Below are 25227 nucleotides of genomic sequence, written 5' to 3' on the forward strand. Positions count from 1 at the left end.
CTATCAGCAAGCCAGGGAGAGAGGCCCTCAGAAAACACCACCCTGCCAGCACCATGATCCTGGGCTGCCGGCCCCAGAACCGTGAGAAGATGTATTTCTGCTGTTTAAGGCATCCGAGCCTCAGTATTTTGTTACAGGCAGCCCTAAGGCACTAATACTGGCACCTTCGGGCCAGAGGGGTGAGAGAAATGTCCCTAGATCTATCACGGAGGCTGTGGCCACAAACCCCAAGTGGGGTCTGTGTCCCCCATGACCTGAACTCTGAAGGTCGCACCAGGGTCAAAGCCAAGACCCCGGCAGAGAACAAAGAGCTCTTCCCTCAAGTCAGCCCCGGCCACAGCCTGCTGCTTAGCAGGAGGGCCCTGGGCTCCTGCGGCAGAAGAGGGGAGGAGCCCCCCAACCTGCTTGCCCCCGGCTGGGGTCCTGCCCAGCCCCCTACCCCGAGGAAGGGCTGCCAGTCCCAACTGTCCAGGCCCTGCAGCCCCATAGAGATTCATTTCTTTCCTCTTCAAAGCATTACAGATTGATTGCCAAGTCTCGCCGTAAATCAAAAGACAGTCACTACTCATTACCTACTTAGAATTCCCCGAGTTCTTCCTGGGAAGCCATTTCTCATCCGTTTGATCTCTGAGCCACCAGCACGCTCTCCAGGCACACCACCCATCACGGCAGCCACCAGACACTTTTGTCTTCCAGGCTCCTTTCTCGGTACCTAGATGAATTTCTACCTTTCTCCAGCTTCAAGAAGAGCTGCCAAGATAAATGATTCAGAGACTCCAGCTCGTGCTGAAAATATATGGACTGCTCAGGGCCTGTTCTGAATAACCCGGAGCCGGGGTTGGGGGAAACGCCCTGACCATGTTCTCACGGCAGGGTCCTGGGGGCTGCCGGCCCCCGGCTCACCCGGCACCTGGACACCCTCTGGAGTCTTTGCACCTGTGGGACGACGATACCTGTCCAGCTGCCCACAGCACCAGGGGCGCGTGCATGGCCAGGCCCTCCTACCTCTCACCACATGTCCCCGAGGGCCCCGCAGGCACGTGCCAGCCAGCTGTGACCAGGAGTGAGGAGGTGCCCGTCTGCACACTGTGCATCCAGGAGGAACCTCCCTGCCCAGCCCTGAAGCTGGTGGCACTATTCCGAAGGCCCCTTGCCTCACCAAAAGAGCGCGTTCATGGCCACGGCCGCTCGCCAGAGCCCAGAGACATCAGCCTCCACCACGCAGGGCGGCGAGGCTGTGCTTCCACCCGCCTCAGTACAGTCCTGGGACCCCAGCTTCCAGATGTGCCCCCCATTGTCACTCCACAGCCAGCAGCTGGCCCTAGGAAGGGCACCACACCTCACTTCTCGTGCTTGGCTCAACAGCAAGAAAGCAAAACAGCAAAAGCCAAGCCCAGCCAGGTTCTGTCCTAACCAGCCACCCCGGCATCTGTTCCATGGGGGACTAGACTGCCAGAGCCCTCCAGCAACAAGCTCCAGGCACCCCAGGCTGGAGAGGCAGCTATGGTGCACCCGGTCCTGCCCAGACACCCAGGAGAGTCACCTGAGCAGGCCACGGTGCTGTCTGCAAGGGGACCGCCGGTGCACTCTTCCTCAGCCTGCTCTGAGGAGACAGCAGCCGGACTGCAGCGTGCCCTGGACAGCTGCTCGGGGGAGCACAAAGGCCCCGTGTCTGTGCCCTGTGCAGAAGAAAGCCAAACACACACTGTGAGCTGGCGTGGCCGGGCGGCTCGTGTGGACACACACTCGGCTTCGTGGCCCCAGGACGTGGAGCCTCTAAGTGGGTAGCCCCCTCTGCGGTTTTATCATAAATTACCTCCAGGTTTCAAGAGCAGACGGGCCTGCGGAAGCAGCCTTTCAGAGCCCCTGGATTAAACCCTTCATGACATCCACAGAAGTCAGAGCTAGGAGGAGAAAAACTCGCGGCCCAGAATAATTGCTCCCACAGGGAGTGTCTTTCTGCACCAGCACGTAATAGGTCTGGAGGAGGATTTTCTAAAAACCGGCACCAAACCGGCCCCGTCTGCCTGCTCTTGCAGCCAAACTGAAATAACCAGTCCTGCGGGGCGACTGCTCGGCCGACAGCGAGTCTCGGGCGGTGCCTTGCGATGGCAGAACCAGACAGGACGACCCTCGGAGACGGGGCCACACGCCTAGTCCCAGCCCTCCCACCTCCCACAGGGCTCTGTGGGGGCACATAAGGAGGAAGGACAGGGTCCCTCTGGGGAAGCGGTGAGGACCAGGATCAGCTCAGAGGTCTGGGGACACCTGGCAGGACTGAAGCTGGCCAGGCAGCTACAAAACAGGAAAAACCATCTCCCCCCTCCCCCATAGCTCTCCCATTTTTCTTGAAATACAAGACCCTTCCAACCACCTTTTATCTTCCCCTTTCTAACAGCTACACGACGTGAGAAATCCTTCTCAACTATGAAAGGGCGAATGGCGGAGAGTATGAGAAAGGCCAGCTCAGTGCAGGGCTGGCCACAGGGGCGGGGCAGGGGCGCCTGCGCTGTGCACCCCAAAGGCTGCTTAGCCACCACCAGGTTGCCGCTCCATGGAAATCCCATTCCGAGATTACTAGCTATTCTGATTTTCCAGGAAAAGCCAGAAAAGTCTCCTGATTTTTAACTGTTGACTGAAATGAACCAAAACAAAAAAACCCATTGCACAGACCAAACTGAAACTGCCTATGCACTGGGTCCAGCCCAAAGCTACCAGTTTACAAACTCCGGCCTTTGTCTTGCTAGAAAATTCCTCCTGGGGAATGACAGGTGGGGATCCCAGGGGTCCCTCCCATCCCCTCCTCCCCTATCCAAGACTCTGATCTGACAGAGGCCCCTGGAGGGCCACAGGGGCTGCAGTGCACTCTCACAGGTGCCTGAGGGAAGGCAGGCAGCTAATAATGGGGGGGCAGCCAGGCAACTCCAGGCCACCAGCCTGTCGTGGAGAAGGTGCCTCCTACTTCCATGGAGACACCCGTCTCTGCCCGGACCACCTGCTACAGCTCGCACCCCTCTCCTCAGCTCCTCTGCACCACAAATCTACCAGCAACCAAACTTTCCTCCCCTCCCTTCTGGGCCTGAGCAGTTTCAACAGAGCCCCACATCCGGGGTCAATCAGACGACTCTTGGTCAGCTGTGCAGAAGGAACTGGAGCAGGTCTCCCCGTGGGAAAGCAGAGGAAGCTCAGAGAGAGCCCCCGGCCCACGTCTTCTTGGCACCCACGAGGACAGCGCATCTGAGGAGCAGCAGCAAGAGTGGGAAGGGACCAAGTTGCAAAGCGCCCACAGTTAACAGGCGGCAGGACAGGTGTGAGGGGTACACAGTGACCAGGAGACAGGCTCGGGAACTCCTCTACTGGTGCGGAAGTGGAAACGACGAGAGCACAGACAGCCCAGAGCACACCAGGGAGATCACACACGAGGAGTGGAAAGTCCAAAACGGGCTCTGCGGCGCAGAAAGCTTCCCTGCTCAGATGAAGGCAGCAGAGCCCAGACCCACACGGACGCTCACAGGGACAGCCCCGGGCCTGTGTACACGGACCCCAGTGAGCACCACATGACCTTCTGTAACTGAGACGGAAGCCACAGAGAGAGCTGGCAGTGAGGTCTGTCCAAGGTGACACGATAAACAGTTACGTCACAGGCCTCAGATAACACGACCCAAGGGGATGAATGTCACGCCGGGAGTGACCAGTGATAACAGACAGGAAACACAGGGCATGTGACACGTCTGCTTGGGTGTGTGAGCGGTCACTGCTGCTGGCCTGTGGGCAGACCGACCTCACTGGTGGCCAAGCTGTCCCGGCCCCCACGGACCTGTCGTACGCACCATAGGGTCTCTATGATGATGTGATGACTTCCTTGTCCACCTCCCACTGGCGTTGTCAGAACACACCCTGTGTGAATCTTGCCACTGGATGTCTGGCCTCCGTACCCACCCGTGCCACCCACCAGCTGAAGAACTCAGAGGTTCAGCTAACCAAAGTCCGGCTCGGACCTCACCTGCAGAACCTGCCTCCACCTGGTCCTCTCAACCGGCGGGGGCTGGAGGGATTCTTGCTCCTAAAGTGCAGTCCCAGCCCAGAATGGCACAGAGACAGGCCCCCGGAAAGTACTGCTGCTCTCCAGAATGAAGAATTCTATGAGCGTCCAGGCAAGAAATAGGAAGTTCCCTGCAAAGGAGAAGGGCTATGATTTGCCTAAGATCTCTGGCAACAATGGAGGAAATGGATTTATGGAACAAAAATTCCATACCCATTTAAACCATCGTTCTCTGTGAAGGCGACAAAAGGTCTCTCCAACACTCAGGGCACTCGGAGTATCGAGCCAAAACTGAAAGTACGAGCACATGACTAAACAGCGTACAAAATAGGGTCCACATTGGATTTAGAGAGACGGTGCTAAGTCTAAATCATTGTTATTAAAATGAGTATAAAACAATGCAAATGTGAACATAATTGAAGGAAAGAGAAGTTATATAATAAACTGGAGGTGGGGAAAGGACATTAAAAAGTAAAACTGTGCTAAACTTATTTTTTTAAGTGAGGAATCAATATTGTTTAACTTTTTAACATAGGTAGAAAACAGAAATACAGATTTTTCAAATCCATTTATGAATAAAGGAGAAAAAGATAAAAACGAACTAATATTCGATGAAACAAGTTAAAAGATGGATATTCAAAATAAGCTTCAGAAAGAGGGGAGAAAGGATTTAATGATAAAATTGCTAATCAATGGGTTAGACAAACAGCAGAACCAAAAAATAAAGAACTGATTTTATGAAAAGACCAATAAAACAGATAAAATTCTAGCAATGCCTATCCATAGAGAAATAACATGCATGCATAATGTTGGGAATGAGAAAGGAAAGAGAACTGCAAACTGCAGATACAGAGGAGATACTTTAAAAACTTAAGAGAATAAAATTGGTAACTTGGTTCTAATTTGAAATCCTTGATGAAAAAAAAAGACTTTCCAGTAAAATACATTGTATTGACTTTTAAGCAAGATAAAGTCAAAATAAAGCAAACCCATAGCAAAACCTGAAAAGTTACCAAAGAAACTCTCCCCAGAGAAACAACAGGTTCTCATAGATTCAAAGGACTTCTTTATGCCTTCAAGGAACAGCCAGGCCCTATGTGTCCTAAATTATTCCAGAAAACAGAAAAATGTTGGGGTGGGGGTGGGGGGGAGCGTCCCAAAACATGATCTCAAAAACCCTGATCTCAAAACATGGCTAAGAGAATACAAAAAAAAAAAAAAAAAGGATTATAGCTCAGTCTCCTACTTCGAGTCTGCATAAAATGCTAGTTAAAGCATAACAACAACACAAACATGACGCTTGGGAGATGTCAGGCCTGCTCCATCTGTTCCGTGTGCTGCACACGCAGGCACACACCATCTCACTGCAGCTTGCTTTGTCGTGCTTCACAGATACTGCGTTTTCTCACAAACTGAAGGTCTCTGGCAACCTTGCACCCAGCAAGTCAACTGGCACCATTTTTCCAACAGCCCGTGCTCACTTGGTGTCTCTGTGACAGTGTTTTTTAGCAAGAAGGCGCTTTTTCATGAAGGCCTGTACATTTTTTAGACATAATGCTATTGCCCTTACTAGACTACAGTATAGCGTAAATATAACTTTTATTCGTTCTGGGAAACCAAAGAATTCGTGTGACTCACTTTATTGCAGTGGTCTGGAACAGAACAAGCAATATCTCCAAGGTATGCTCGTATATTAATTCCTCAAATCCTCTTAACCATCCTATGAAGTGCTATTATTATTCCTTTTTCCAGATAAGGGAATTGAGGAACAGTGTTATCTATTTGCCCGAGGTCACAGGGCTGGTAAGTGGCAGAGCTAAGACCCAAATCAAGGACACCAGTCTCTAGAGACCCCGCTCTGATCTCTGGACTGTGCTGCCGCCCATGTGGGCTTACGAAAATAGTCATCTCCCCCCACACGGCAGGGTGCGTGCCCGGAGGGCCTCGCTGGCCCCACAGGAGGAAGGCAGGTCACACGACCCATCTCAGGCACACCTAGCGCCCAGTCGTGTTTTCCAATTCCATTCTCCAATAAAAGGCACCAGGGCTCCTTGGAGAAACGGCCGATTCTAGGGGTGCAACAGACACACAACATGAGCCTGGAGCACCTCACAGTGAAGTAAGGAAGTGCTCAAAATGCGAGACAATAGGGGTGTCTCAGAGGGACACCGGAGCCAAACAAAAGCTCTCAAGGCCCAAAGCTGGAATAAGCTGGGCAAGAAAATAAATAACGTCATACTCGAGTATAACCCAAAGTATAAAATAAACATCCACGACTCTATACAGATATAAGTAAAGGAAATGGTTGAACGAATAAATAAATGAAAGAGAGGAGACAACTTTGCACAGAGGATTACAAATGACGTCCGCAGACACTCTCCTTCAAGGAGCCACAGCACAACGCCCCACCCCGTAAGTGTGGGCCGTGCGTAGTGACTTCCTTCCAAAGAGCACAGTGTAGAAAAGGGGGCAGGAACCCCACCATGGAGACACCTGACAAACACCACGCTACCAGGGGACCAAGGCCAGCATCAGCGGTGGTAAGTCATGTGGGTAGCATGTGCCCTTGATATGACGTGAGGACATGGCCCTTCTGTGATCTTCCTCCCAATAACCCAGAACCCCAGTCCAACCCTGAGAAAAACTAAAATTGAAAGTTATTCTTCAAATTACCATTGGTCCTCCTCGAAACTATCAAGGCCATCAAAACCACGGAAAGTCTGAGCAATCGTCACAGTCCAGAGGAGCCTAAGGGACAACTAAATGTAATGTGGTCTCCCGCAGGGGACCCTGGGAGAGGAGAAGGACATTACACAACAGCTGGGGCGGCTGGAATGACGTATGGATTTCAGATGACAATGACGCATCAATGTCGTTGTGAGTTGGGACAAATTTTCCTAATAATGTTAAAAACAGGGAAGATAGGTCCAAGGTATGTGGGAACTCTCTAATAGTCCAGTAACTTTCCTGTGATCTAAAACTGTTCTAAAATAAAAAAAACTTATTAATTGCTTAAAACAACACACGCACACAAAGGCCATGGGAGATGCCGAAAAAGCAGCTTATAAAATTTGACATCCTTCCCTGATAAAATCTCCTGGTAGGCCAGGAAGAAAACACTACTTCCTTAAACTCACGATAAATATTTATCTGAAATCGATAGTCAGTATCAGTTTTAATGGTGCAACACTAGAGGCAAATCCATAAAGACGCCTCCTGGCACCACGGTTCCTTAATGTGGTTCTCCAGAGGCGAGTCCCCCGGCATTTGAAAAGACCAAGCCTATCTCTGCTGGCTGTGCCCCCAGAAGCTCTAATTAGGCCTGCATCGACCAGGCCGTGTGTTTGCAGAAAGCCCGGCCCCTGGTTCTTTGTCCTGGCCGGACACCAAGCCGGTCTGTGCCCTGAATGTGCCCATTTCCAGTTACTCTCAGAGGCAGAAGGCGCCATCCCTGCCGTAAGCCCCAAGTCCTACAGCCCCTCCACCCCCAAGAGCCCCCAGCTCCACGCTCGGACACCAGGCTCTGCTGAATCTCACGGACAGAGGGACGGCCCCCAGTGTGCCCCTCCCTGATGCTGGGCAGTGTGCACAGAGAGCGGTGGGTAAGCACAAGGCCGGCTCTGGACTCTGAGGAATTCTCCACCCAAGGCAGCCCTGGTATGGCTCAAATGCCCCAAGGTGTGGCCAGCCAGGGGGCAAGACCCAGGGGCTGCCTTCCTGGGGAGGGCACCTACAGCGGGGATTTCCTGGCCTCTCTCGTGGTAGGCTGTGTCCCGTCTCCGACAGCCAAGGACGTGCTGGCAGCAAACCCACTCCCAGACTTCCGAGGCCAAGAGGGGGCTTGTCCACACCCAGACCCAAGGTCTCAGTGGGCCGGGCCACAGCTCTCATCCCTCAGTGTGGTCAACGGAGAGACGTGTCCACTATGGAAGGTGCAGTGAGCTGCCCTCGGACAGTGACCAGGCCCAAAAGAAGGGCCCATCGCATCTGTTCTTACCTGGGGGCTCAGGCCTCAGAGGCTGCTTGGACCCAGACCTGCTCCAAAAGTGCCTCAAACAAAACCCCAGCACCCCTTAGTGGGTAGGAAAACTGAGGGCAGCCTCCTGATGCCCAGGCTGAGACGGGGTTAGGTCAGACCACGTCCGGGTGACTGGAAGCTGCGCATCTCCACGACCAGCCGGAAGGAGGCCAATAGGGACCTCTGGGTGACCGCCAGTGCCAATGAAACTTGGATCCTCTGCATGACCCATGTTTGGGGGTGTCCAACCCTGGCCAGAGACACCCAGGGCCACGTCTGATCAGGCCCCACATGCCCAGCAGGACAACCCCTGGCAAGACCAGGGCGGGAGGACAGTGCAGGCACAGGCACCGGGGGACGGACAGGGACACGAGGGCGCCCAAATGAGAAGGCTCAGTAGCCACCAGGGAGCCAGAAGAGCAGCCTGCAGACGCGAGAGGCCAGTGCTGGGGCGGGGGGCGCAGCAAAGGGCGGGGGCAGCGCCGGGAGGGGCAGCCTGTGTGCGGCCGCCACGCTCCCCGCAGGCCGAGCACCCCGGCTGGCAGGGCTGGGGCTGCTGCAGACTCTCCCGCCTCCCAGTCGTCCTCACTGGAGCTAAAGTTTCTAGTCCTAAAAAAGAAAGATGAAAAAAACTCATCCTGTTTAACAAGAACTTGGCAAGAGCTTTGCCACCTGCCCCCAGGTAGATACACTGAAGATCAGCCTGACCCAGGACTCCACGGCTGAGATGGAAGATCAGTGTGTGTGTGTGTGTGTGTGTGATGTATATAGGGTGTGGTGTGGGGTGCGTACGTGGTGTGCAGTATGTGTGGTGTGGTACAGGGTGTGTGTGTGTGTGTGTGGTGTGTGTATGTGTGTCGTATGTGGTATGTGTGGTATGTGTATGTATAGTGTGTGTGTGATGTATGTATGTGTGTGTGGTGTGTATTGTGGTATGTGTATGATGTGTGGAGTGTACAGTATGTGTGGCATGTGTGGTATGGTACATGATGTGTGTGTGGTTTGTGTATGTGTGTGGTATGTGTAATGTGGTGTGTGTGTGTATGTGTATGTGTGGGGTGTGCGGTGTGTATATGTATGATGTGGGGTGTGTGGTATGTGTATGTATGCGGTATGTGTGTGATGTGGTATGTATGTGTGTGGTGTGTATTGTGGTATGTGTATGATGTGTGGAGTGTACAGTATGTGTGGCATGTGTGGTATGGTACATGATGTGTGTGTGGTTTGTGTATGTGTGTGGTATGTGTAATGTGGTGTGTGTGTGTATGTGTATGTGTGGTGTGTGCGGTATGTGTGGTGTGTATATGTATGATGTGGGGTGTGTGGTATGTGTATGTATGCGGTATGTGTGTGATGTGGTATGTATGTGTGTGGTGTGTATTGCGGTATGTGTGGTGTGTATATGTATGATGTGGGGGGGTGGTATGTGTATGCATGTGGTGTGTATGTGCGTTGGGGGGGAGAAGACCCTCAGGCTGTGTCCCCTCTCTTGGTCCCCAGGGGCCGCTGCACACACAGAACCGTGACTGGCTCCGTCGGCCGCGGGGCAGAAAAGGCAGGAGACTTTAATGAAAAGCGGCACACTAGGCAAGTCCCTCGCTGACAAAGGACTGAGAGGAAACAGGAGGGACTACTGTCGGCTGCTGCCGGTGACATCAGAGCCCAGAAAGGTCCTGGCCTTGTGGAGGTCTCCAGACGGAGTCATGCGTGTTCACAGAAGGACCCCAGCCAGCGGAGGCCGCCACGCTGTCCCCACCGGCCCGCACAGAGCCTCTGCCCTTTAAATGGCTCTCCCGACCCCCACGGAAGCTGCCACGAAAGGGCCCAGAATGCGCCATCGCCGGCCGGCAGAGGAAGACGGCATAGTTTCAGTTAGGGTCCCAGGCTGTCAAAACATCAGGTTATCAATCTCCTTGTGGCAAATGTGAACCGGGACCGCTCACACAGCCAGCTGAGCACGCTCTACATTAGCGTCTGCGGGTAACTGACGTGGCCGCCAGCCCCACGCCAGCCGGCATCAAGCTGGTTACGCCACCGACAGGAACCACCACGAGGCGCTGAGACGGCCGCCCGACCGGGCCTGCAGAGGATGCCGCGAGAGCCGGGTCGCCCGCACGCTCACGTCTTACTGCTTTAACACAACTTACTGCTCCTCGATGGCGGGAAATGATTTTCATCTCCTCTGAAACCTCGCTCACAGGCACAGTGCGAAGGAAAATGTATCTTCATCAATGCCATCAGCTCACTTACCTTTTTTTTAACAAAGATTTTTTAACAAATCTTCGATAAAACAAACAAAACAGATGAGGCCAGGTCCCCTGGCCGGCATCGCCTGAGTCTGAGCACAGCTGTGCTGGGGAGTGGGGAGCCCTCCTCCCCCAAGACAATCAGCCCTGCCTCCTGCCTCCACCTCTGCCCCAAGTCCTGACATGCAGGACTCCCTGCCCTCACCCTGGGTCCCTGCGTGGGGCTGGAGCTGGCCGTGCTCCTGGCAGGTTTTAGGGACACCCACGAGGTCGCAGGGTCCCATCAGCACACACGAGAGCAGCTCGCTCACTCCCAGCCCAGCGAGCCGGCGATCCGCACGGCAGGGTGGCGGCCCGACCTGCCCAGGCGGCATCCAGCCTGTGTTCAAAGCACCACACCCCTGGGCAACCAACACCACCTGCTTTAGAAGATTTTTATTCCCCAGCTAGTTAAGAAAAGAATTCTAAAGTTCAGATAGCAGAAAAATAGCTGCAGACCCTTTCTTCTCTCTTCCGTCTCTCCATGGAACCAGCCCACACACACTTCCTGACACCAGCCGTGGGTCAGCCCTGTGCTGACAGATGAGACGTGGCCCCCAAGAAGACGCCTCCAGACTCCCAAGGACACAGACCACAAAACTGCGTCACAGAGTGACGCGGGACGTGACGGTGAAATGTGCCCGTGGGAGGGAGCGGGGGTGGCAGGGAGTGGGGCAAAAAGAGGAGTTGACCCACCTCTGGGCTCCGGATGGCCACAGGGGCTTCAACTTGGAGGGCAGGGCCCTCCTCAAATCTGGCCAGGGACACCCACAACATGACAGCTCCCCAGATGTCCATCTTCCCGCCACCTTCAGGGGACCGACCCCTCTAATCCCACCCGTCCTGTAGGAACCGGCTCCATCACTCACCCTTGTCATCTTGGTCCCTGCCCCCCAGCCCCCACACACTTTAGGCTCTGAGCCCCAAGGCCGGCGCTGTTTCCCCTGGGCATCTTCCCCGGCCAGGCAAGGTGGGCGCGGCGCATGGCAGGTGTGCCAGGAGGGCCAACGGGCCGGGCCGCACGCTGGCTTGACGCCACTCAGCACCCTGGAGGCGGCCGCTCCTGGCGCAGTGTCAGGGCGCACCCAGCGTGGTCGCTGGCTCCAGGCCCGTTGCTCTGGGAGCTGCCCTGGTCCACAGAGGCAGCTGGGCCAACCGGGGGTCTTCGAGGTGGGGCAAGGGTCTGGAGGGAGAGGTCGGCAGTCTGCAGACAGGTGAGATCTCCCAGAGCTCAGCCTGGCAGGAGACTCTCCTCCTACCAACAGCCAAGTGCAACGCGGGACTTCACTTGTATCCCGACTTGAACAAATCAACTCTAACAAGATAGTTTTAGACCAATATGGGGAAGATATTGATAATATTAAGGAATTGTTGTTCCTTTGTGTAGATGTGATAATGGCATGGAGGTTAGGAAAAGGCAAAAAATATCCTCGTTAACTGAGATAGCTACCGCAGTATTTACAGGCGAAATGATAGGGTGTCTGGGATTCACTATTAAAATAACCTGGTAAACAAAACTAAATAAAAAACCTGATGGGGACTTTGGGGTTCATTATACTATTCTATTATTTTTGATATCTGAAATTTCTCATTAAAAGAAAAAAAAAAGACCTCCATTACCTGGAGGGGCAAAAGAGCTGGGGGAGTATTCCAGGGCCCCTGCCCCGGCCCCAGCGCGCACGCAGCCCTGTCCACAGGCTGGGCAGCGTCAGGCCCTGGGACGCGTGGGGAGGGTGGCTCAGGACACCCCCTGCCCCAGGACCCACCTTCAGAGCTGGACGCCCCGCAGCACAGGGCACCAGCCGCCGCGTGCAGCAGACAGCAGGGCTCCATGCCGGGACGGCTATTCTTGCTCCCATTTCTTGGTTATTTTTATTTGAGGCACCAGCTACGGGTCACTGTGATTCAACTCAGTTGGGAGCAGGTTTCTAGGGCAGGGCCAATCTGAGGGACCCACTGTCCAGCCCACCTCCCTGGGGTGGCCCCACAGCACTCTGCCTATCCCAGGTCCTGGGGGGCAGGGACCCCGGGAGACCAGAGCACGCATGCCAGCCTGCAGCAGCAGCCACGGACACAAACACGAGACAGCTCTGCACGCCCAGCCCCATCCTCCTCGGCTTCACGGAGCTGGGTCTTTGATGCACACAGGGTACGTGCCCCTCCTGGGACTTCCCCTCCTGGGACGCCACTGCACCCAGGTCAAGGCCATTTTAACCCCTTCCTGCCTGGCGGAAGAAGAGAGGAACATGGAGCCTCACTGTTCAGAACTCCTTTCAGGGTAGACTTTGAAAAAGACACCTGTCCCCACGCCATAGCAACGGTGACCGGAAGCATCCATGCTGACCACTGCCGGCCCGACCTGACCAGCGCGGACAAAGCAGGCGGCTGGGGCCTGGGAGAGCAACGTGGAACTGGCATCAACCCCCCTCCAGAGCCAGGACCCCCCCCAACCCCACACAGAGCAGGCCCCGAGGGCAGCCTGGGGGCACCCGGGTGCACTTTGGCCCTGCTAGGTGGGGAGGGGGCCGGGCAGGAAAGGGAGGCCTAGGGTAGGGAGGGGCGAATGGCAGCCTCTTCAGCCTCCTCTCCCCAGAGCTTCCAGATGGTGCCACTGCTGAGAGAAGACTCTGGAACGCGGGCCTGCTGCCCCAGGACGTGGGTGACAGGGCAGCCACTGGAGCAGTCTGGGTCTGACCCAGGGCTCTCTCACACCGTGGGCGGCAGCATGCTGACCCCTGGGGCCTGGAGCGGGGCCAAGCTGACCAGGCCACACCCATGACGGCCGGGCGGCCCTGGGAGGCTCCCCTGGCACCACCTAATCGGAGCCGAAGGCCCGTGGAGCTTCTAGAGCGTTTTATGAGCCGTTTAACCACCCTTCGACCCCGTCTTCCAAGCACAGCGGACATAATGGCCGTGTTTACACATAAAAACAGCAAGCTGTTTTACTAGCGGCTTTCAGAGTCGCAAGAGCGGCTATTTGGTAAAGTCTCCTCAAACTGCAGAAGCGAAGTCCGAGGGCGGCGTGATGGGCACTAAACCAGCCTGAGAAGCCATCCGCGACCATCACCATCAAACACGCCGCCGAGAGCCGAGCAGGCGGCCACAGTCAGAAGAAGGATAATCTCTGCCCGAGACCCCGGAGTCCCGCTCACCACCCCGCTCAACGTGTGCGTGTCGCCGCCGCGCCTCATCTGTTACTCGCTCGGGGAACGTAAATTGCTGCTTTTTGCATTTTAATCTTTACCCGGAGAATCACGGCGGCTTACCTTTCCAGCTCATATTCTTTCATTCCCACTTTTACGGTCTTCATTACCTGGAGAACGAATATGAAGGAAAGACATTTGTATTACGCAGAGAAGTAACACGGCCTTATAAATAATGTATAGCACTTTTTCAAAACAGCCTCTTTAAAAAAAAAAAAAAAAGGAATGATTTGTGCACACAGTGGTACAGAAATGTGACAAATCAGAACTTTTTTTAAAGCTCCACACAGTTTATTTAAACCACCATGGAGACGTCCACGGGCAGCCGATAAACGCCGGGCGTCGGGCTACGCTCCGGGAAGCAGGCGGCCGAGGACCATGAAGATTTAACCCACATGTGCTTGGCGAATACTTAGTGCTGTGAAAGCTACAATGATGACCACTTACAGGTGTCCTTTGTCTAACTTTCATAAAACACAGAGAGCAGCAACTCACACTCGAGACCGCCCTCGTGCGTTCCCAACACAAGCCGTGACTGTCCCCGAGCAGACGACGGGCTGTCCCAGGGTCCCTGAATGTCTTTCAAGCCACACACTCCCTTATCCTGTCCCCTCCCCTCTGGGAAGTGGGAGGGCTGGAAAAAACCACCTGAAGATGTTTCCAGAAAATGGATGACGGTAACCAGTGTCCCTGAATCACAGTTAAGGACAAGAGAGGCTTTCAAATGAGCTGGGAACTGCGGAACTGGACCTGCCTGTCAGGAGGGACAGCCCGACCCTCTTGGAAGTGAGGACTGTGTGGGAGACTCCCTGGGCATCAGCGTCCACCACCCCCAGGAAGGGCGCTGCCTTAAAGCGAGAAACTGAGACAGACTGTCTCCCGTCCCTGCCCTGTGCCCACTGGGAGCAGAAAAGAGAATCACCACCGTGTGAAACATCCCGCCTCCCACGTGGCTCTCGGGGACTGGAGCCCGCCCTGGACCACTCATCTCCACGCGCTTCTCCCGCCCCACACGGCAACGCCGCTTGTGTCACCCGACCGGGTCCGGTGCCCGACTTACCTCCCGGTGGGCCTCACTGGAGATTTTATTGGTGTAACGCAAAACCTCCAGTTCCATGTCCGTCTTAAACACGCGGCTTCAGAGAGAGAAAAACAAAGCGGCACGTCAGAGACTTCTGGCAGGGGCTGGCTGGATCCCTCCCAGGGAGATCGCAGGGCCGGCCACACCCGGCACAGCCCGGGAAGGGGCGCCGTGCGAGGCTGCCAGGGCCAGAGTGGAGCCGTCGAGGCCCAGGAGTGACCAGCCGCACTGGGCTGTCCCGAGGAAACCCTGGGTGGGAGGGAGTGGAGCTGCGCCCACCTGCCCCGACACCAGCCCCTGACACCAGCCACCGGGAAGGCTGTTTCCAGGGACAAGGACTGGAAGCTGCTGTGGGTGGTGGAAGAAGCCTCGCCTCTGTGGCCAGACACAGCCTGCCTCCCTGAGCCTCAGTTTCCCCACGCATGGAAGGGGAATCATAGCTACATGCCAAGACTGTTGGGCCTTAATCTTAAGCATGCCACCTCCCAGGGCTCTGTCCCCTTGGCTGAAGAGGCCTCTTCTTTCCTCCCTGCCCCCAACCACCTGGCCACGGAGCAGCCCAGGAACACACGTGACTCAGACCCTGCCTGAGACAGGGGCGGGCAGAGGGACTCAAGCCACGTGTGCAGGCACAGATGTGGGAGCAGCTGGTCTGCTGCGCGAGGCAGGAGACCGGGAGCCGGCATCGGGGGAGAGCAGGTTTGCGTGGGGCAGGGATCCGCGACCAGACCTGCTGTCCTCTCCAGACTGGCTGCACCTCCTGCAGCTGGACCCAGGGGCTCCCAGAGTCCCATGGCAAACCAATGTTAATTTGTCCCAATGTTGTTCGGCTTCTGGTCCTTGCAATCAATCTCATCCCCAAGTAAGACTCACAGAGAGGAGCTAAATAAATATCAGTTTTCTACCTCCACCCACTTCTTTCAGATAACTAGCTTTGGGGCTGAGATCCCTCATCTGAGAAGTGCAGACAGTATTTTCCTTGCAGGCTGGCTGTGAGATCAAGAGTTCGCATTTTTAAGGTACCAAGCACAGTGCTTGGCACGTAGTAAGTGCCGTAAGTTTGTTACACGAACTAAAACGCAAAGTCTGCAGACACTACCTCATCCGTGCTATCCGCCTTGAAGCGGACAGAATCTTCTGACGTCCTTAGGCAGGACGTCTTGATTTTTGTGAAAAGACAGTATTTCCCAGTATTTGCAACAGGCCGATGAAACTGGAGAACTCCAAGAAAGCAAACACTGCCTCCTTTCTTTTCAAATTGCCCTTTATTAGGACCTGCTCTGTGCTGGGTCCCAAAAGCGGTGGCAGATGTCGGCTACACTGCCAACTTGTCCCCTGCAGGGCCACAGCACTCATCCCCCAGCCGCTGGGAGTGGTGGCAGTCAGGCAGGCCTCTCCAGCAGGGTCCCAAGGCCACACTCCCATCCTGGTCTCCACTTGATGGAGGGAACAAAGGCCCAGCCCCCCTGCTTCATCTGGGGACATCTCTGCTGGGTGGCTCCAGTTCCAAAGTTCCCCATGGGATCAGCCAGGGCGTCCCTATAACTGCACTGCAGCTCGAGCCTTCACTCCGCTGCACGTGTTGATCGCAAGAGCACCCCTCAACATGCTTCCTGCCCACTTATCTCAGAGGCTCAGCTTCCCAGGGAACCCCACCTGGAACAGGTGTTATCATCCCCATTTTACAGATGCGTAAACTGAGAGACTTAGCTAAAACAACATCAAAGTTCGAGTGACCCGCTGTGCCACAATGACTCCCTTTTCCTGGCAGTCCATGCAAAAATAGAACTGTATACGCAGACATACTGCTGATCAAATATAAAGGGACAATAAATCCTTTTTAGACATTCAAGAACTCAGAAATGGGGAAAGTACTTAAGGATGTGCTCCAGCAGAGAGAGCGAGAGAGAACCAATAAAGAGAATGAGACGAAGCAATGGCATATTTTTAAAAAGTGGAATTGATTCAAAAGTATAATTAAAAGAAATCTCAGGATATGCTGAGTAGCAAGCCTAGAAAAACATCAGTAGAAATCAGAACTCAAAATACATGGCTCTGAATGGAACACCTACGAGAAGAACACAATGGATTTGTTCCCATGGAGCAGGTGATGTGGTTTAGAAGATAAATGTTCCTTCTCTCAATAGGAGAAAAGAAAGGCAGATAAAAACTCCAGGAAAAATAAAATATATATATATAAAAGAAAGTCACATTTATTCATATGGTACCAGAGTAACACCGTGCAGATACTTTCCAGCCCGAGGGGGAAAATGTAACCCGGTGGTCAACCTTACGATCCCTAATGGTGGTTGACTAAATAATACAGGACAGCGAATACACATCACCTTGGATGTATTCCAGCAAATATTTTAAACTTTACGGCTTTAGATGTAACTTCCAATTGCAAGAAGTATGGGGACGGAGGAACAAGCTCCCCACCACCGCGAGAGAACACCACACACACGCAGAGGGCAGAACACTGAGGCAGCGTGACTGGCCCGGCCTTTCAGTAGTAAGTCAGCACCATGGGAGAAACCATCACAAAGACCAGGTGAGATGTGGAAACTGCTCGATGCACCAAGGATGTTTTAAGGACAACAGGGGAAATTCCTGGGAAATTTCCTGGGAAAATTATGTGTACTTCCCAACTTTCAACAATGTCCATAGGCTGCTTTTGTGATGACGAAAAGGCTTTTTTTTTTTTCCTACTTAATTCAAAAAAGAAAAAGAAAACCACGCTCTAAATAGAGAATAAACTAAAATACAGAGTGATTTTCTACAACTGGTGGTTATATTAAGAAAAAATCTTACATAATATCATACAAGATTTTATTATATCACAAGATTACATAACAAGACATACACATCTTATAAAATGTGTTCTTGATATGAGGAGCTTCCCCTCGAGGGAGGCCCTGGGGTTGTGACGCTGGACTGAAAGCACAGCAGGTGCCACCCTGGAATGTCCTCAATGCTGCACAGACCCCAGTTACAGTGATAACAATGAAAATGCAGTTTTATGGGGTTTTTTTAAATATTAAAGACATATAGGCTGGGTGCGGTGGCTCATGCCTGTAATCCTAGCACTCTGGGAGGCCGAGGTGGGTGGATCACTCAAGGTCAGAAGTTTGAGACCGGCCTGAGCAAGAGCGAGACCCCATCTCTACTAAAAAAAATAGAAATTATCTGGACAACTAAAATATATATAGAAAAAAATTAGCCGGGCATGGTGGTGCATGCCTGTAGTCCCAGCTAGCTACCTGGGACGCTGAGGCAGGAGGATTGCTTAAGCCCAGAAGTTTGAGGTTGTTGTGAGGTAGGCTGATGCCACGGCACTCACTTTAGCCCGGGCAACAAAGGGAGACTCTGTCTCAAAAAAAAAAAAAAAAAAAAAGACGTACAAATGTTTTTGTTATACAGATACCTATGATGATGCTTTCACAGTCAGGGCTTTTAGTGTGCCCGTCAACCAGTGCTCATTGTACCTGATAGGTCAGTTTCCACCCCTCTTCCCCACACCCATGTGAGTCCACTGATTAGCTCCCAATTGTTACTATTAATCAGAACACGTGGTGTTTGTTTTTCCATTCCTAAGGTACTTCACTTAGGAAGATGGTCTCCAGTTCCATCCAAGTTCTGCAAAAGACACTATTTCATTATGGCGGTGTGGCACTTGGTATATATACACCGCATTTTCTCAATCCACTCATGAACTCAGGGGCACTTAGGGGGATTCCATATCTTTTTTTTTTTTCTTCACTTTTTAGAGTTAACTTCCCCCCCAAACACATAAGATTTGCTGCTCACACAAACACAGTGGTAGGATTATGAATCCTGACAAGGAAAAGGCGACAGGAGTCGGGAGGTGACGGTGGGGGCTGCGATGAGAGGCAGAAAGGGCAGGGCCGTGCAGCGCGAGAGCAAGCTGCAGGGAGAGTTCTCGGGCAAGAGAGAGGACCAGGAGTATGACAAATGACACGTGCAACCAAGGAAACAACCAGAAATAAGCTTAGGATTAAAAGTGCGGTGGGGACGACGGAAGCAGTCAGACGTGTTTGCCTTGGGTGGGGGGCCAGAGAGGAGCAGACAGGGGCGGCAGTTCATGCCGAGCCAGCTTTCCTGCGCCCAGTCTGCGCTAGGAGGTTTTCAAGCGTGTGCACAGAGCGCCATGATAACACCTTCAAAACTTTGATGAGATGTTGCCCATGACGGCAAATACCACCCATTCATTTCACACCACTGCTAAGTCAGTGCCAGGTGGACACGCCAGGCACGGGTGATGGGGTGGAGTGGACGGCACGCTCCTCCCTCACGGAGCCTGGGGGCTGAGGAGGAGGCAAGCATCGTGCGAGCAAATGTGCATCGCAAATGCGCATCACGACGTGGGAGACGCCTGCGGTAGGACAGTCGGGTCGCTAGGGAGGGACCGGCAGAGTGTCTGTAACACGGAGATTCCGAGAAGCCAGGAGGGTCTGGGGGTGGAGGCGGAGCCCCAGCCGACTCCCTCTGCTTAAGGTCTGGCTTCTGCAAAGGCGGAGAGCCCCCCACCGGAGAGCCCCCCTACCTGCACCAAAGCTCCCACAGGCTCACCTTCCCCTTCCCAAAGGGAACACACCCAGCGCCCTGGAGACCAGCAAAGCCGGAGTGTCTGGCAACAGCAGATCAGTGCCCGCCCCTCCGCCCACAGGGCCCCGTCCCCCTCCCCCTCCTCCTCCGGCTGGCCACCAACCACCTCCATCCACCTCCATCGAGGCAGCGAGCCCTTGGGGACCTCACAGGAGCAGCCCGAGCCAGCCAGCCGCTGACTCACACGGTCTCCAAGACGCCACACAGCTGGGACAGCCAGCCATTTGTCACTGGGAAATGAGGACGGGGCCTTGCAGCACAATGTCACCTTCCCGAGACTATGAAGTCTTCTAGGCAAGGTGGAAAAAACAAACCCACAAGCCCAGCGAGGCTTTTTGAAAGGAACATCCTTCCTTGCTGGAGGAGGCCGGTCCTGAAGCTGACAGTGCGCTGTTCATCATCGCAAAGGTGCCCCTGGTTCCACAGTGCGCTGGCAGTCCCACCCAGTCCCACCCGGGCCACAGCGCTTGCTGCTGTTCCCGGCAGGGTGAGGGACCAGGGCCTCGGGCGGGCCTTGAGCCCAAATCCACCCGCAGCCACTGGGGTGTGGTTCCGCACTGCCACCCTCCAGGGCGCCAGCCTCAGGCCTGTCTGTACTTGAGTGCAGTGAGGACCAGAGTGGCAGCACTGGTGGGCACCAGGCCAGCCACACCCACCCTGCCAGACCCCTCCACTTCCTCCTGGGAACAGCGTCCCTCTGCCGTCTGTTCCGCTTAGATGCCTGGTCCTTTCCCCAGTGCCACTCCTGCCACCGCTTTAGACTCCCAGGCCCTGTGCCCACCCGTCCACTCGGGGAAGCCACGTGGCTGGGCGGACGGCCCAGAAAGCTCCCAGTCACCAGCCTCGGCAAGGCCCCACTCCCCCAGCGCTGCAGGGGAGCATGGGGGAGGGCGACTCCCGCCTTCCTTCATCTTCCTAAGATCTCTGCTCCCACCTCCACCCCCCACGGCTCCTCCTCACAGATGAATGAACTGGCCTCCCACTCAGAAGCCAGCAGATGGGCCCTCACCTCTCCCCGCCTCCCCCCATTCATCCTGCCCTCTCTCCCTCCCCCTACGAGGGAGGCTCGTCCTGTTCCTCACCTTCTCCGCCCACCTGCCCTCCTACTAGAAGCTCCACGGAACAGGCTCCTCCACCAGTGAAGAATCCTCCCCTCACTGCTCGCCCCAGGGGAGGAGCAGCAAGCAGCTCTCACACTGGTTTCCAACTTCTCCATCTCACCTCCCCACTCTCTCTTCTCCCTTCCGCCTCCATCACGCTGCCAGCCCTGCCCTCCCCCCTTGCTTTCCTGTCCGCACCCACCTGCGGTCCCCGAGCACCTGGAGCTAAGCATGTGAGAACCCCCACCATGTCCCCATCTCAGCATGGCCCTGCCACCCTCCCGCTGCCCCCTGCAGAGACCCCAGCATCACCCCAGACAGCTCCCTCCCACCTGTCTACGCTCCCCACGTCCAACCATGGCCAGGGGCTGCCGTGCCCTCCCCCCTCGCTCAGTCCCTCCCGGTCTCTCCGTCCAGCCACGCCAGCCTCCGGCCTGCAGCATCTGGGGGTCTTTGGGAAATGCAAACCCCACCAGGCTTTCCCTTGTTTGAAGCCTCGCAGTGGCCTCTCAGTGTCCTCAGGATGAAGTTAAAATGCTACACCATGACTCGTGTGTGTCCACGGAGGCCAGGCCCCTGCCTGGCTCTGCCACGCACCCCCACGCTGCCCCCCAGCCCCCTCCCTCCCCTGTCCGGAACTCACTCCCGCCCCTCACCGGACTGTGCGGCCTCCGGCTCCCACCTGGAACACACCTTTCGCCACCCCCAGGCTAAATCCCTCCTGTGCTCCCTGGACAGTTCATACAATCCTCAGAAAGCTCCAACACTTGCAGTTTCTTTTAATTTAAGTCTCTTCCAAAAGACCGTAGCCCTGGAGGGCAGGGTCCCAGCGCCAGAACAGGGTCTGGCCCAGAACGGCCACACAGGAACCGCGAGGTGTCAGTGCTACCTGGACATGGCCCTGGAGCTAGGACACACCTCATTTCTAACGGGAGAGCTGATGACCTCATTTCAAAAGGAAAACGAGGCCGCCTCTTCCCCACCCCACCCCAGGGGAGTCCTGCAGGGCAGCGTGGGGTGTCACAAAGCCTGCGCAGGGCCACAGCCGCCCAAACTCCCACTGCCACTGCCCCGTCCCCAGTCACGCAGGCAGGGGAGGCGGCCCAGGGTCTGAGCCCCCAGGAGCCCACACTCATCCCCTCGCCCCTGCAGCCTGAGCATCCTCCTTGGAGACGAGCAGGAAGAGCGTGTAACCCGCAGGAGGAGAAACAACCATGTTCTCTTCCCATCAGAAGCCATCAGCACTCCAGCCACTGGGGCCCAGAGTCCTGCTTTCTCTTCTAATTTTACTTTGGGGAAAGTGACAAACTGGGCCTCCAGTTGGTGTACTCAGGGTGTATTTTTTCAGTTGCACTTAAAAAAAAAAATCCAACTGAACCAGGGCAAATGATCCCGCAAAGGCAGCTCTCTGATGAAACCAGCCCGACTGGGCTTTGGCCCGGCCCAATTTAATCCAAGCTTAAATAAACGCCTGCTGTGTGCTGGCTTAACCCAGGATCCACGGGGTACTCTGGGCTGAAGCCTTGCCCAGGCACCAGGCAGGGAGGGCCGCGTCCCAGCCGGCTCCAGATGTCTCCAAGACACAAGCACCAGAGACTGCATCTTCCTCCCATCTTCAGGAGGAACTCGGCACCCTGAATCTGACGAGGTGACTGCCGCTGCTCCTGAACACGGAAGGGCCAGGAGGAAGGAGTCTCCTCTGTAGGCCCTGTGGCCCCTAGAGTGACAGCAGCTCAGTGCCACACCCAGTCCCAGCCTGGTCTGGCCTGAGGGTGTGTCAGGTGGCTGTTAGAAATATGACCTACAAGGGTGACAGCCCCAAGAGAGAACACAGACCACGTCCCCAGTGCAGCAGCAGAGGACCATGGCTCAGGACAGGACACACGGATGCCACATAAGAAGTCTGGGCAGAAGGCAGCTCATGGCCATGCCCAGGGGCTGCTCAAACAGGTGGCAAGAAGCATGGGGCACTTGGGAGGCAAAGACCCCTGTCCCCGCCCCAGGGCCCAGCATCCCGCTACAGGCCTAAAACGGCAGAACCTGGACCAGGCAGAGATTTATTTGTGCAATCTTTTCTCCCCTCCTTAAATATTCACAGGTCACAAAACTGCCTCTGGGCATTAAACTCAGGATTGAGACATCAATTAACTGAGGTCTAAATGCTCCCCTGATTAAAATAGTATTGAGACAGGTTGAAGTATTTCGAAAATCCGTCTCTAAGCATCAAAGTGCCACAGAGTTGAACAAAATCCATTTAAAGGGCCAGGAATTCCATCTCTCCCGGAGATGAATATGCGGCAATGGCTGTGTGGGAGCCAGGGGGGCGGGAACTCAATGCCACAGGACCCCACAGCCACCCCGTCCACACCCTGCGACCCAGCGATGCAAGGGATAAAGTCCCACGACAGGAGGAACAGAAGGAAAAGAGTGGGTTGGAATTACATATCCTCAGGAGGCTCGATCAGTAAGTCCTCTCAAAGAAACCAGAGCCAGGAAGAAAATGGTTTAGCTCGGCCGTGAGCCGAGTGTGCCTGAAACCTGCCCGGGGACGGGCAGGCGGAGGGCGGTCCACCTCCTCGCCAGATCAGGGCTGGGCCGGGCCGTTCCCTGCGTGCGATGCTCCCACATCCGTCTCCTGCCTCCTCACGTCTGGCTTCCTTGTTAGCGTCGAGTTAAATGCCTGTTCATTAGGAGACAGAGATGAGCCACGCTCCTGGAACACTTTCCACGTACACACCACGAATCTAGGCCATCATCTACGCACCTCTTCTAATTTGGGACGTGTCACCCAGGACGTAGGATCCTGGGGCACTGCTGCCTGCAAAGCCACACACGGCTTCCCATCTCCCGTGCACACAGAGAGGCCGGGGAGCAGAAATAGATCCGTTACCCACTGCCTGATGAATGCATGCAGGACACTTCCAGTCCGTGTAATTAACAGCTCTAAAACGGGCGTATGACTCAATTTAACACAGTCTCACTTAAAACCCAAGAAGGCACACGGCAATTGCTGACATGCTTGCTCTCCTGTGACGCTTCCAGAGGTACTTAACTGAACCCAAGGCGCTGAGCTATCAGACAGCATGAAAGCACCGCCTTTTATTTCCTATCCTACCTTCAGATCAATTTAATCATCTGCAAGACAGTAAAGTAGAACCGCAGCCTAAATTATGGAAGTGAGATGCCTGCTCTTTGTAAGTTTCAACTTTTGACCTTCCCATTCCAACTGCAATACCCAGCACAAGAAAGGAAATTATCTGTTACGATCTCACGTTTGTGGAGAAGAGTATGATTATACAGGAATTTACAGGAAATCAAAAACGCACTGCTCGAGAGAATGGAAAACAATAAAACAGTCACGGGCAGGAAATGAATGACACCCAGACAGAAACGAGAAAGTGAGCTTCCCTGCGCTAGCAGAGGCTGCTTCCCGCCTCCAATCAGACAGCGGGAGCCGGGGTGCGTGTGGGTGCCCAGGAAGCTCAGCTGCACACCCCTCGGTCCCCCCGCTGCTACACCTGCCTTGGCACAAGGTCCATTCCGAGGGTCCGAGCACCCTGTGGCCTGAGAGAAAGCTGACACCCAGGCAGGCCCCAACCCCAAGGGTGCTCCTCCGAGCTGCAGGCAGCTTCTCTCCACAGGGCCCAGAAAGAGAGGGTGGTGACAGCACTCAGGACACAGGGGCCCAACGATGCATCACCGAGTCACAATTTGGCATCACGGAGAGCCCACCCACTCCGGTGAACAAGGGACCTGCCCCTCACCGTTCCCCCCGGAATCCGCCCATCACTCACTCGGGGAGGGCAGTGATCATGACGATGGATCCACCGACAGTGACCGGGACCCAGGCTATTAAAACAGACCCCTGAGGCAGTGAGGACAATGTGACATTTCTAAAATAGTTCTACTGCCATCAAATGCCAAATAAATCCTCGCTGCTGCTCGCTTTAATAAACTCGGGAGGCATTCTTACGAATGAAGACTCTGCTTCAAACCCTTGGAAATGTCACCAGAACTAAAGTCTGCTTGTTTCACAGTGACAAACTAATGCCTTATTGCTCAGGAGAGGCTGGAGTGCATGACCCAGACGTGGTCCTCAAAGCACCCACACTGTAAGTGACCATGAGGGAATGTCACCTGTGAGGCAGTGTAAGTGGACACGGGGCCACTCTGAGCATCCAGGATTTATTCTTCTGCCAACTGGGACTGCGAACTTGACAACACAGGGCCTCATCCTCCCTGAGTGTGTGGCCGTGGGGCCCTGGGCCAGGGCTGCCGACAGAGCCTGGAGAGCCCGCCTGGCGTCTAACTCTCCCAGGGCAGGACCGACGCCTTCGACAGCCCTCGGATGCCACCTCCGCCCGGCCCTCTCTGCCACTGGCACCTGCCTTGGACCCAACGCACCCCAAACAAGTCCCAGATCTGCCAAGGCACCTGCCCCTCCCACCGTCCCCGTGTCCATGACGTACCACCCAGCCATGTGGGGCAAAAACCCAGAGTCACCTTCAACTGCACCACAGCCAGCTGCCCCAGGAGCCTCCTCCGACTGCCGCTTCCTCTCAGATCTGCCACGCCACCACCTTCCACTGCCACCTGGACCCCTGCCACAGCATCCTAACTGGCCACCTGTTCCCATTCTTGTGCTGCAGCTGGGTCACCGGCCTGAGGCCAAATGATTTTTCAAAATGCCAACCCGATCCTACCATTGTGTTGCTTAAACCCGCCAAGGCTTCCCCCCGTTTCCCATTTCTCCCAAGAAAAAGTCAAAACTGACACCAAGGCCTGCCCGGCCACTGACCGTCTCTCCGACCACCCTCAGGCTCCACTTCCCTGGCTCTGCACCAGCCGCACAAAGCCACCGACCTTTCTCTC

The 25227-nt window shown here is 54.9% G+C and overlaps 1 protein-coding gene across 3 annotated transcripts in view; it reads right to left on the reverse strand.

The window, feature by feature from the left end:
• The window catches only part of PEPD (peptidase D), a 105478-nt gene that overhangs the window by 48476 nt on the left and 31775 nt on the right, over positions 1–25227 (reverse strand). For 2 of the 3 annotated variants that reach the window (XM_069458224.1, XM_069458222.1), the window contains 2 exons: positions 14609–14684; positions 13612–13658 (listed from right to left, as the gene is read on the reverse strand). The exons of the other annotated variant lie outside the window; for it this stretch is intronic. In XM_069458224.1, the coding sequence (XP_069314325.1) occupies positions 13612–13658; positions 14609–14684 (123 nt within the window). The remainder of the gene's footprint in view (positions 1–13611; positions 13659–14608; positions 14685–25227) is intronic. 3 annotated transcript variants of the gene reach the window in all.

This window comes from Eulemur rufifrons, chromosome 24, assembly GCF_041146395.1.
Source record: "Eulemur rufifrons isolate Redbay chromosome 24, OSU_ERuf_1, whole genome shotgun sequence".
In the NCBI taxonomy this organism is placed as follows: Eukaryota; Metazoa; Chordata; class Mammalia; order Primates; family Lemuridae; genus Eulemur; species Eulemur rufifrons.